General features: G+C 36.7%; 1 protein-coding gene across 2 annotated transcripts in view; it reads left to right on the plus strand.

Moving 5' to 3' along the window:
* The window catches only part of CCDC170 (coiled-coil domain containing 170), a 62,539-nt gene that overhangs the window by 31,987 nt on the left and 16,849 nt on the right, over positions 1-13,703 (plus strand). Inside the window, exons 8-13 of one of the 2 annotated variants that reach the window (XR_013928512.1) lie at positions 1,813-2,013; positions 3,714-3,887; positions 5,105-5,347; positions 6,215-6,451; positions 12,485-12,697; positions 13,372-13,408. Coding sequence is in view for 1 of the 2 variants with exons in the window: in XM_080389693.1 (XP_080245819.1) it covers positions 1,813-2,013; positions 3,714-3,887; positions 5,105-5,347; positions 6,215-6,451; positions 12,485-12,664 (1,035 nt within the window). In the remaining variant the exon portion in view is untranslated. Of the gene's footprint in view, positions 1-1,812; positions 2,014-3,713; positions 3,888-5,104; positions 5,348-6,214; positions 6,452-12,484; positions 12,698-13,371; positions 13,627-13,703 lie in introns of those variants that run through there. The other variant, XM_080389693.1, reaches the window with a different exon arrangement.

A 13,703-nucleotide genomic window follows, 5' to 3' on the forward strand; every position in this document is an offset into this window, starting at 1 on the left:
GAAAAATAAAAGTTCAGGAAAATTTTACTTAGGTTTATTTAGTTTTATATAGATCTGTATTATACAGATGAACCCTGCTGTCCCCAAGGTAGGAGCTACCCCTGGAAATGAGTATTCTGTAACACAAGAAATAAAAGGTCTTAGTTTGAAATTATCTGGTAGCCACAATAAAACAAAAAGCAGGAGGTGTTTATTTGCAGGCTGGCTGATCAAGCTGCACAAGTCATTGGCACAGGAAATTGTGGAGATCAGGACTGCAGGACCGAGAATGTCGCTCTTTTAAGTCACTGGTACAGGCATGGGTGGGTAATAAGGGTGCAACTCTGCTTTACAAATCCCTGAGCTAAGCCAAGGATGAAGGTGACTACAGAACGTTCTGGAGGATAAACAGAATTTGGTAGTTTTGTGGTCCCACCTTCTGTGGCATCCCTCCTCTTCTTCTGTTTATGGACATTTGAGGCCTGTCAATGTCACATGTGGCTGGGCTGTGCCCAGAGCGGCTCTGCAGTCTGACAAAGGGGCTCTGGGTTCTTGGGCAGCGGAGCATCTTTGCAGGCACATTACTGAAAGCTTTTTTTTTTCCCTGCTGAGTGATACAGGATGCAGCAAAGCATAAAATGTGTGTGGCTTCTTGCATTTTTATTATTGTTTAGTGTTTTCTACCACTATATGAGCAGCAGCAATTTCTCATTGTTTTTTAGGCGGTTTGGGTGCAACCTATTGTTTGTATTTAATTGCAGCCTAAGTTGGAAACCTTTCTGTGCCATTAAAATTAATTGGAGTTTTGTGTGCTTGTTACTAATTTAATATTTATATTTATAATTTTTATATATAAATATAAATTTATATAAAATATAAATTTCTTATATTTATATATTTTTATATTTATAAATATATTTATATTAATTTTATTAACAGGAAGCAAACAGATGCTTAAAATGAAGAGACTGGTTTGAGATGAATGTCTGAACACTGAGTTACAAATGCAACATAATTAATTATGTAACCAAATAATTATATGACAGTAAGAAGAGGAGAGAGGGAAAGAGGGAAGCAAGCAACGTTTTGGCTAGAACTGTCTTTCAGTATTTGACAGTAGTATAATCAGATGCTTTCAAACATTTGATTATATAAGTAGTTTACAATTTAAAATCCATTACATTATATGTAGGTGTTGCAAAGTTAACAGTGTAGAGCTAGAAATGTTTTCATAATTGTTAGTCTGGTTTCTTGTTATGAGATTTTATCCTTTTAGCTTTGGGCTCATGCTAGATTACAGGATTATAATTTTTTTTTAAGCAAAATCTTTTAGTTAAACACTCTTTAATAGTTAACAGTTGGGAAGAACTCCTCTGAGACTTAGTTATCCATATCTACATTCTCACCTACATGTTGCATGCATTTTCTAAATAATTTACCTGTTTTTTCCACTCAGATCTTTGATAGACTAGTGATTTTATTGGCTTATTTTAAAGAATGTTCATTGACCAGGTGTTGCTGGTTTGCTAACATATTTGGAAAGTTTGTGTCTAAATTAGTTTGTATTAATTTTTAATAATATTAGTCCCTTTTAGTCAGTTGACTCATTTTAAATACGGTTTCTGCTCTTCACTTTGGGTGTCTCACATGTCACCACTTCTGTCATTTTCTTCTGGTGGTTACAGCAGATTTTTCTGTCTTTTTAAATGCATACACTTTAAAGGTAGATATTTTACCCTCTTTTTAATAATTTGAGGATGCATCTTTCATATCTTTCTAACGTTTCTACACCCGCCTAACCCCATATGTTTTGTTGGTTTGCTTGCTTCCTAGATGGTATCTCAGCTTGAAACCCAAATAGCTAAATTGACTGAAGCTTTGGAAAGTCAGACCAGATTGCACCAAGAAGCTCTGGAGAGAAGCAGGAAAGCTGAAAAATGTTCTGAGACTTTCCAGGATCAACTGAAACACTTGGAAGAGGAACTACTGTCTGTAGATCTGATGCAAGATGGTTTGAAGCTTGAGAAGCAAAAAGTAGTTACATACATTATTTTCTTTTGCATAGAAGTCATTAAAGACAGAGATATGACTAATTGTATTGCATTGATCAGCTGGGTATTACAGTAGTGCAAGTAACGCAAATTAGCAAATAAGCTTTTGAGTTCAAAGTCCCTTTAACACAAAAAAACCCCAAACTTACCCCAAAACCCAGATCAAGTTCTCTGTAAATACATCAGAGGTCCTCCAAGGATTCTCTGATCTCTCTTTCTCTAATATATCACCTAGTCTCCAGTCTTTCAAGACCTTGCAGTCCTTGATACTTTTATATCCTTAGACCATCAAGTCTACCAGGATATTTGTATCAATTTTGTGAATGAGCACACTGTTAGCCTATAATACATCCACATACTAAGAGTTTGAAAAATGACAGTACCTGGAAAGCTAAACCAGCCATCCAATACAGCTAAGACAAAGTTGTAGCATGTTACCAGGTCAAGATCAATGCTTAGAAAGTTGAATTTGCAAAAAATCAACAATGTGGTGCTGTCTGTTTTGCATTAGTCTATTATACAATAACTTTTATGAATGAAGCATCCACCACATTGGAAGCAAACCAGAAAATGGAGATGTTCTTCCCCGCTCTGCTTCCTCTGCAAAGAACATGTGGCCCTAGTTCCTCAATTTCTCTCTAGATTTTGATGCAATAAAGATATTTTGTTGTGATTTTTTTCCTGATAAAGAACAAGTTCAGTGCTTCTGATGCTGCTGTTTTTAACTTTTTGAACCAGAAGCATCATGGAAAAAAAAGAGATTCTTGCTATGTTTTATTGTCTTGAGCTCAAGCCACAGTTGTGGAATTGGCTTGTTGGTTGTTTTCTTTTTTTTTTTTTTTCTCCTTCTTTATTGTTTCTTTGCAAAGATTATTGCCTGCAACAGAAGTAAGAGAAAACAAAGGCAAACATAGATTTGGCGAGGACAGCTTTGGATTTTGCAAGAGAGACTAATTGAGACCAGGAACTAACACAATTTTTAAAGACCTAGGGAGGCAGAACAAAAGGAGAAAAAACCAGATTAAATAATAATTGATATCTGCATGTGTCCACATCAGTAAAATAGATGGAGATGCAATTAAAATAATCTTCAAAGCAATTTATAAACCAATAACTGTTAACTGTCAAACTTGCTGTTCCAAAGAAGATCAAAAGACTGACGATGTTAACATTCCTGCATCTCCACAGACTACATTGGATCTCACCTATGGCATTCCTGGTACCAGTTTTAGCTGTTTTAGAGCTCAGAGCAGTGGGCAATCACAGCACTTGCAATTAGCTGGGATGTAGCTGTCCTTTCTAACTTCTCCCTGCCAATGCATGGTTGTGTAAAGCAGCAGAGCCACAGACGAGAACTGAAGTAAAAAACAGACACATGTACCTTATGCTGTTCTACCTGCAGACGAGCAAAAATCAGTCTGGTCTTGCTAAGAAGATAAATACTGTAGGTCCAGGGATTTATGAAAATAAATGTTGACTAAAACAGGACAAATGGAGAATTTGCATTTGTGTCAGAAGCGTGTGCAATAAACATACCCTTTCAATGCATTATTTCTTGTGGGTAATGGATTTAGCTTTCTATAGTTCATTGCTGGTGTAGGGGGAATCGCTTTTAAATAGTACTTCAGGACTTTTAATGAAGTTTTATTATTCTTTTGCCCATTTTCCCACATCTTATCTTAGTATCTGAAATTTCTGGAGCAACTTAATGAGAAGATGAAGCTGGATAGCCTGGTAGTAGAAGTTGGATTTGATATGAATGCAGCTGCAATTCTAGCCCGCATAGAGCAGTTAGTGAAACTGGAAGGTGATGCAGTGATTGAAAACAAGACTATGGCATATAGCTTAAGAAGGAAGGTAGGCAAAAAAGACATATTGTTACTGTTTTTTTCAGAGATAAACATTGTTATGGCTATATTTCTGTAGTGGCTTGCTAAAGACAGCAGCTTGGAGCTTCATATATGTACAAGAATTTCAAAGATGTCCTTTACATAAAAAGAAGATAGTAGATGTTTGCAAACTCTGCAAACAGGCTGCATATTAAAACAACTAAAACCACCAGTTGGTTAAATACGTGATATTGCTTTTCACAACTTCTTAAACAAATGCGTGAAGTTAGTGCATGTTTATATGTGTGTATGTCTGTCTACTTTTTAATACATTTATAATATACTGCTGTAAACAACTACCATCGACATTTATATCTAAAAGGGTCTGTTGAGAAGGGGAGAATCTTACACAAATTTCTCTAGAAACTAGTAGGATGTTGGTTGTACTTCACTAAGATTTTCAACGCTTGCAAGAATAGTGCTCCTTTAGGAGCAAATCTGTTCAAATTTGGTCAGACTCCCCTCCATCATCCTGTTATGACAGAGTGAAATCTTCTGGTTTTAGCCTTATTAGAATGGTTTAGAGCTTAGAATCAGGTCTCTTTAAGGTTTAAAACAACACTGCATTTTTTCTGGAAGCAACTGCCTCTCTAGCAGGGAGTATAGCGTAGTATGTATGTTAATACTTCCCAGATGTTCTAGAATAATGCCTGGCAGCTCAGTTCAAACTGAAAACAGGTAGCTCCCTGAGCACCAAAATTACAAAACTAAGCTGGTGGACCTTGTATTGGAGTGGTGGGTGAAAGCTTTCTTATTTCTGTATGTTGATTCTCCTTCTTGCACACTAGCTTTAATTAGCTGATTAAAGGTGGAAATATCTTAAACTACCACCACTAAACCCACTGTCTCCTTAATGAATCTCTACTACATTTGCATTTGACTACTGTCCTTAGACAATCTCAGAGGTTATGAAAGATGCATAAGTATTTATGTTCAGATAGGGTGCAGTCTGTATGTAAATTCATTCTAAAAGGTAGTGCACAAATTCAGAGATAGAGAAGCACAATGAATTGGTAATATAAGAGGTATCAAATATATATGCTTATACTTCTTTACAGAGTTTTCAAGAGAAGAATAGGAGCTCAAGTTAAATATGCAACTCAGGGATTAAATTTGCAAAACAATCTGTAGTACCATTGTGTTTCATATGTATTTTTTCAAATATGTTTGTGTTTGGAAAACTAGTTGAAGAGTCAAAAAGAAAAACTTGAAAGCAATGAGCTGCACATGAACCTTCTGCGGCAGAAAATAGCCCATCTGGAAGAGGAGAAGCAAGTAAGGACCGCCTTAGCTGTGGAAAGGGATGAGGCCAATCTTGCTGTCAGAAAGTTACATAAGATGATAGAGAGGTTACAAAAGCAGCTTGATCTGGCAAGGGAAAAGAATACTGATCTCAAAGCCAAGCTGTCTGAAACTAGTGAACTTAAGGTGAGTTAAAACATTATATTTGTGCTTCTATCCGTTTTTCTATTCCAGTTGGATTAAACTGGAGTTGATTTACAATAAATGTTTTCATAGAGAACTGCTCAAATCCATCTAGGTGGGGAAAGCACATATAATATTACAATATTTTGGGTGTTTTGCAATGTGTTTTGATATATGAAGTAGCATCTGTAAAGCATCATGTAAACTTTCAGACTAGTGTAAGAAAATACGATCTATGCAACCCTTTCTTTCCTGTTGATATGGTTGTAATCTTATATTTTCCCATACGTTGCTCACAGATCTATTCTGATTGGTATGGGGGAAAAAAGTTTTTTTTTCTGCATAAACCAGGCTAAATTTTCATTGTTCCTGTGGTTTATTACATTGCAGCAGTAATAAATTACCTGCTTTAATGCAGGTAAATAGAAGTAGTTTGCAGCCTTGATAGCTTGGAAGAAAGGAAGATTGATTCTATGTGAGCTTTTGTCATGTTGCTGATGGAGTGAAATAGATAAGTAGGTGCATGTTCCAACCGAACAATTTTTACCAGCAAAACATTTGGCAACTCTTTTTCATACTGTTTTCCCAGAGGTTAGCAGAGCATAAACTCTCATTATGGGCTTTTGTCTGTCCAGTTACCTCTTTTCACAAATTCTGAAGATAATTAACTGTCTTGGAACAAACCCCTTTTTTGTTAATCGAGTTGCAGTTGTCCAGTCTCCTTTAACAACTTTTCAGTTTACACATACATGTGATCAGGAACCCATGAGAAACCGCATTAAAGTGCTTACTTATGATTACTCCTAGTATTTTTATTATTTCTTTGTGTTAGGTGAAAAGGTGTGCATATTTAACATTATGTTATTGCAGATCAAAACTTTGGAGCAGAACAGAACAATAGAAGAACTCAGTAAATCTCAAGGCAAATTGGAAAGAATGAAAGAAAAGGCTGAGAAACAACTTACCTCTGTCAAATCAGAACTTCTTTTAAAGGAGCGTAAAGCTACTGAAGATAAAGAAAAAAACAAAAATATGTTAGAAGCAGTTACCAGTGAGATGAAGGTGCTTAAAACAACCCTTGCAGAATTAGCAAAAAGAGAGAGACAGGTATGTGTATAGGTATTTGACAAGTGCTAGCTGTCACTTGGAATATAACAATGTGGTAAAGGTGGAGCAGCTATCCAGCTGTGCTGAACTTTTGTGAACATTACCAAACAAGGAAATTTTAGCTCACCCTTGTGAGCCAGTGGTGGGTGTGATTCTGAGAGACAAAACTATTGTTCAAGTTATATATGGGAGTAATTAATACAGGCATTGTTTTCTTTGTTCATTGCAAAATATTATATCACCTTTTGGAGAAGTATAAAATGTTTTAAAATCCTAGTATCTTTTTAAAGGTATGTTTTCCCCATATATCTTAGGTATAAAACTTACCAACTTCTCCTGCATTTCCTTTTGTTTCTCCTCATCTGTCTCATGCACTTTCTCCTTGCCAATTGTATGAGATTCAATAAGGCTAAGGGATAGGATAAGAGGAAACGTGCTCAAGCTGCGCCAGGGGAGGTTTAGATTGGATATTAGGAAAAATGCCTTCACCAAGAGTGTTGTCAAGCACTGGAACAGGCTGCCCAGGGAAGTGGCTGAGTCACCATCACTGGAGGCATTTAAAAGACCTGCAGATGTGTCACTGAGGGACATGGTTTAGTGGTGGACTTGGCAGTGTTAGGTTTGCAGTTGGACTCAATGATCTTAAAGGTCTTTTCCAACCTAAATGATTCTATGATTCTGTGTTACCATGTATAGGCCATAAATTCAAAGAATGTTGGAAAAGGTCATAAAATAATAATAATAAAACACCAAACAAACCAAATCAGAATTAACAGACAATATTGAATGTAACTATTTTGGATCAATTTGTGACATTTAACTTTGTTAAAGTTTAGGTAAGAAAACTTTTGGTGGTAACTCACCTCAAGGAGGGAGTAAGGAGGTTGTGGGAAACACATTAGTAAATGTATTCCATTCTAATTTCAAAAAATTGTGAAGTATGTATGTAATTGCCCTGCATATTGTGTTTTGTAGAGACGTTATAGATGGCATAATTATTGAAAGCCAGTAGGATGTTTCTTTAGAGTAAAAAATATATAATTTTAAATTCCTTATTCCAACTGCTTAGAACTTTGTTAGTTTTTCCAGCTGAAATTTTTATGTTACATGTTGGCCTTAGGAATGACTGCATGAAATTTAAAGATGCTATTTCAAGAAGTCAGTCTAGAAAAATAGACTAACAACCCAGGGATCTTTATTCCTGGAAAGATTTAGCACTGTTCTATTTTATAATGATCATTAGAAATTTGGCAGGAAAATTTAATTTCTTTATATATCTCATGACGAAACAAAGCATCCTGCACACAGAAGAAGGTATGAATTATATTCAGGAAAGTATTCTGTGGAGCCATACATTGAAGACTTGCTTAAGCCACACAAATGCTGAATTTTTACTGTCTGAACTTGAGGAGTTTCAAACCTTTTGAATACTGTTGCAGTATTCTTTGGCCAAATTTGAAGAATATGGGAGAAGTAAGCAGGCTACAAAGTGCAGAATGCTCAAGCACAGCATAGCACTAGTTTTCAAGCTTTCTGGGCTAGTCAAAGGAAAATGCCAGCTTATGATTCACCAGCATCCATAGTCATCTGCATCACAGGAGCATTTGGAATACCTGCAGGTGGAACTATACTGCTAAACTGGGAGCAAAGCTGTTTGCAAAACCAGCCTGTCCCTTGTGCAATGCTGATTAGCAGTAATGGCATTTTGAGAATGTGAGAATTGCCAGTAATACTCATAGCATACTCTCCTGCATCTTAACAGTTTACTTAGCTAAAACCTGTCCTTAAAATAAAGCTACTGATGCTAAATCAAAGAATTTGTTCTAAACTCTTTCACTCATTAACATGTGAGTTTTTGTCCTGACTTTTCCCAAACCCAAGGAGAATTCCTTCCTTATCCCCAGCTTTGTGTAGTTCTTCACCTGCTTTGGACTTGCTCATTCCTCATTCTTGGGGAAGCTAAACAAGACCAGACTTCTCTCACTCTCTGTAAAAGGTAGCAAATGCAGATGTTACATACTTCTCTGAGCACGTGTGTATGTATTTGATCTGAATATAAGCACAGCCATGTCATCTGTGTGTGTATGTGTGTTAAGAAAACTACTAGAAACTGAAATTGCTGTTACCTGATGGAGTTGATGTGGCCAGGCTGACTGCTTGCACATGCATTGCATGTTTTTTTCAGGCATAGTCTGCTCTCCATGGATATCACTACATGTAATGTTAAATAACATCATAATATTGCATGGCTATTTTCCATGCTATCAAAATTAAAAGTATGAAGAATTTAGTTACTGATAACTGATTAAGTCATTGATTTTTCTTGATTGATTGTCATAAGGAAAGGCAGAACATACTCAAGTGAAGTCAGAAATTAAGGTCAGATTGAAATGATTTAAAATTAACTCATAATTGGGATTTAACACACTGTTTCTGATTGTGCTTTGCTCTTTAGGCTATTAATTCCTACTAAATTTAAGAGGAAAATTTAGCTTTGGCATGTCTGTGTTTTGTTCCTTTTGTAAAAATATTTTAATATTTAAAAGAATGCACAGAATCAGAGCATTTTAATTATTAGAAGTGAAGCCCTGTAAGCAGGGTGTAATAACACTGCCAGTCTGCTTTAGGATTGACAGTCAGCCTTGGTGGCTGTAGTGAATAACAGCAAAGTGTGCCGGTTCTTGGGTAGAAGTGTAAAAACCATTTAAAAAAATGATGTTCAAAGCATTATTAAATCATACTGCAGAGTAAAAACCATGGAGAAGTGAAGCTATTTGTGAAAAGAAAAGCGGATATTACTAGAATGGATATGTATTGGCGAATTAGTCGGGTAATTGAAATTTTACAAGAGTAAATGTAAGTTTACAGATATCCATATGGGATTTTCTTTCTCTGTGGGGTGAATAGAAAACCTTCGTGACTTCATATATCATTATTTGTATTTCTGAATATAAACAAATGTCAACATAGCCCAGATTCATTTTAGTAACATTAGATAAAAGGTATGGATAATGGCTGTTGACAAAAGGATATTCACAGGAACTGATAACATCAGTATATGACCACTGAGGTCAACTACAGATTAAAATCTGAATATATTCTATTATTATATTTATTTAACTCAAGTCCTTATTTGCAGTAGTACTTGGAGTAAAAATATAAATGTCAATGTTTTGGTTGCATTTTTGATGATTTTTTATAAGGATTTTTTCTAGTCTTAGTTTCCCTTTTTTTTTCCTCTTTTCTTTCTTTCTATTGGAATAAGACCCCTTCTACTTTCTTGTAGGTACAGCATAAAAAACAAAACGTAGTGTCTGTTTTTTACTTCTGCTCCCCCCTCCTAGTATCTTGGGTTAATGCTCTAAATTGCATTCATTTCTTCTCTTTTACTTCATATAATTTTACTCACTATATGGAAGGTGCAAAGAAAACTTATCATGAATGTTTACTGCAGTACTAACCTTTGGTTTTGAGTCTTCAGTGATTATCTTTTATTATTTCTCTCCTTTATTCCAAATTGTGATTATCTTAGAAATATTAACTACTATTGAAGAAAGCCTTAAATAGACAGGTGGTACGGTACTTCTGTTAGCTTCTAGTATTTCAGCAGAACAGTTATGTTCTTAATGCCTCTGTTGCATTGTTTTTAAAGCTGAAATACATTTCTCATCTAATTTTTTTCTAGGTCCTGTGTGTTTTAGTGCAAGATTTTAAGAAGTTGTTCATTATGTGCTTACAGCGCTGTATTCACTTAAGAGTATAAACATATAACTTGCTCCATGTGAGACGTGCAATAGCATTCTTAAGATTGTCCAGCTTCTATCATCTGTTGCTTTTGTTTGGAGTTTTTAAAGTTCAGATTGATGTCCTCTGGTGGGCCATTTTTGCATCCAGGAGTGATGGTTCTCTTTGTCAGTTTATGTGAGGAATTCCTCTTTTGTTGTCAACCCTCTTTCTGCATTTTCACTGGACTACAGCTTTGTCTGCACTGTACTTTATAAGCCACAATATAATAGTCATAAAAGTTGTGTTTTGTCTAAGTATTACTCCATTAAAGTGGAAAAAAATCCTCAATTTAAAATTCACATCAATTAATGCCTTAGACTCTGTGTGCTTTTTAGTTTAGGTTATTTCCTGATGAAATTTATTGAATTCCTAACATTTTTATTGTCCATTCAGTATAGTTGTGACCTGCTTTTCCCATCAGAAATAAAGAGATGGTTGTGTATACATTTTAATTTGTATCTATTCCCTCTGGCAAAATGCTGCCAGATCAATACTCTGTGTCAGTGCATCAAATTTAATTTGATTGCATTTGATCAATGGTTGTAGTGCAACTTGGTTTACTCACAGTTGTAATTAAGTTGAACAGCTTGCAAAAGCGAAGATATGAGAGCAAGAAATTTCGTGCAAAGCGCAGACCCTAATGTACTCCCAGGTGATCAGTTGGATTTGCTGTGCAGGTGTCTTGTGGGGGTTTAATTCATCCAAAACCTGGATCTTTGCAGAGGGCTGCCTTGATCTTTTAACATAAAGTCTGTATGGAAACAAATTCCAGCTTTGCTGCCTGCTTGTTCTGTCTGTGATCCAGATGTTTAAAAAAATCTTCAGCTTCTGCTAAAATGTACTTGCCTAGCACACTGCCAGGGCCCCAAAACAGTGATCTTCTGACCTGGTGTTGAAGAGCGTATATGGGAATTTGTTTTTTTTTTAGTGTTACATTGTTGCAACATTTCTTCCAAGGCATTGCACTGCCTTGGTAAGACAGCTGGGACTGAATTCGCAGATCCTCCTGCCCTGTACTGTTTTGGTTTCCATATTTGTTTTTCTGAAATGATGGCAGCTCCATAGGGTTTGCATTGGGATGAAACAAACTAACTTTGACAAAGTCTTGGAACTGAGGGTTTCAGGGTTTTTGCAGCTTGCCTCAGAGATGTTATAACTGCTTTAGAGTTCTGCACAGTATACTTGGGGTTGGGCATGTGTTTCAGGAGTGCGTTTATCTCCCTTTTACCATTAGCCGTCAGCATGCTTGGTGGTGTAACGGTGCTGCCCGTCAGATCTGAGCTGGCTTCTTGGTTGTTTTGATGTTGCTGTGACATTTTGAGTCTCTGCCATGCCTGAGAATGGGGATCTTGATATTCAAATAGGTAGCAAGACCAGCATATTTCCTCAAATAGGAACATTTTCCTCTTTTAATTGTGTGTTGGTGATAAGGACTGTGTAATGTATTGCCTATTGAAAAGGCACTGAAGTTTGACTTATAATGAACCATATAATGAGTTGAGAAGAGTAAATCAGCATACATGTTCATCTGATCTTAAGTTTTTAATCTAGTTGCTGGCAGGATCACTAGTGATGACAATTCATTGTGGATATCTGTCCATTTGGAACTGCACAGAGAAAGCTGGTTTCTTTAATTACTTTACCAAATACCCTTCCTATGATATATTTTCAGCAGCTAGGCACGGAAGAAAAATGAGCTTTTGTCAGGCTGCATCTTGAATTTTGGCTGCATCTTGATTCCAAGTCAAAGCCAGACTGAAGGATGTGCCAAACCTCCACCATTCTTCTAACTTATTTCTGCTGTAGTTTCCACAAGAAAGTGCAGGGTGGAGGGGAGAAGTGGCAGGCAGTGGTCAGGAGCTTGAGGTCAGGACCAGCACCTTAGGACATGCTGTGGGATGTACTCAGCAGAGTTTCCATTTGTCTGTATAGTTTGCAGTCATCTAGGTCAGTTTTTGCTGTTGAGTCAGCAGGGAAGATATGCCTGTGAAGGGTTCCAAAGAATACTTGAAACTCTGTTTCATGTTCACGATCCTTAGCACCTCACCTATTTATTTGAAGTTTGCTCCAAAAGACTGTTTCCAGCCTCTTCAGTTCTCTGTATTGAGCAACAGCAGAACTTCCTATATTTTCCACTGCTAATACAAATGCTTGTGTTTTTATTATGCATATCTGTGTATGTTTTTCCTGGCATCTCCTTTGGTTGCATTTAATTTATCAGTAATTCCTTTCTGTTTGCTCTTGCAGCTGGCAGATTTCCGAGAGGTGGTCTCACGGATGCTGGGCCTCAACATTGCCAGCCTGGCTCTTCCTGACTATGAAATCATCACACGTCTTGAAGGGTTGATTCATGCTCATCAGCACCACTACTTCCCTTGTGTCTGCCTCAAAGACATGGCAAGGGCCCCAGAGGAACACTCGCAGTGAAACATACAGCTGCTTCACTGAAACACACGTTTTGTAAGAAGATAGAACAAAGTGACATTTTCTTTTGTGCTTCCCTACCTGCTAGGCATGCATAGAAAATAGCTATTTATTTGTGTTCCTTACCCTACAGATACCAATTTAGGCTGATGTTTAGTGTTTCAGTAGGGAGACTGAGCTGAATAGATAGAATAAAGCCAGTAGCCGAGAAATAGCAAACAGAAAATCCCTGGGCAGCATAATACCTGTTATGAAAATGATAGGTAATATGTGAACAATGTATAGCCGTCCAGTTTCATTGCAGACATTGAAGGCATGGGCCACCCGAGGTCAGTGCAAAATTTTGGGAAGCGCTTGCTAATCAGTGTCGGATTCAGTGACATCCCTTGTGCTTTACCTCTGGGTGACAGAGGTGAAATAAAGTGGGGGTTGTCCTGCTACTGTTCCTCTTACTAAATGGGACCTCTCTGCACTTTGATGCATAAGGACTTGTAGCTTCAAGACAGTTAGACAAAGGACTACCACGATTTTGAGACAATGGATTTTTTTTCTTCTGTTGTTTTCCTTAGTTTGCTCTTGTGCCAAAACAAAAAGTCACACTTTTTCAGCAAAGGCTCTTTCACAGGGTCTAGTAATATGCCTGATGTAGATATATTTGGTAAAACTGCATGTTGCCCCCTGTCATGATGCCTTGAAAATTTTTCTTTCAGCTGCTGTATTCCTTGGGAAAATTAATCCATACACAAAGTAAGTGGCAGTTCTGAGTTAATAAGAAGTTATTTTAAAATGCTTATCCACTGCAGAAAATAGCTGAATTACTAGTCTCTATTTTCAGAAAAGCAATAATGAGGTGTCCAGAACTACCTCTGAACCATAAAGGCTGCTTGTCTATCAACCTTTCCGAGTGTTGTTAAACTTCATGATTTTCTGAAAGAAATTTGAACAATAAATCTGTTTTAATAGCACACTCAAACATAATTCTGTGTTTTCAGTGATGTACCTACCTAGTTATATCTGACCATTTGTGGACTTTCAACAGCAT

Source organism: Falco punctatus (assembly GCF_963210335.1).
Source record: "Falco punctatus genome assembly, chromosome: 5".
Taxonomy (NCBI): domain Eukaryota; kingdom Metazoa; phylum Chordata; class Aves; order Falconiformes; family Falconidae; genus Falco; species Falco punctatus.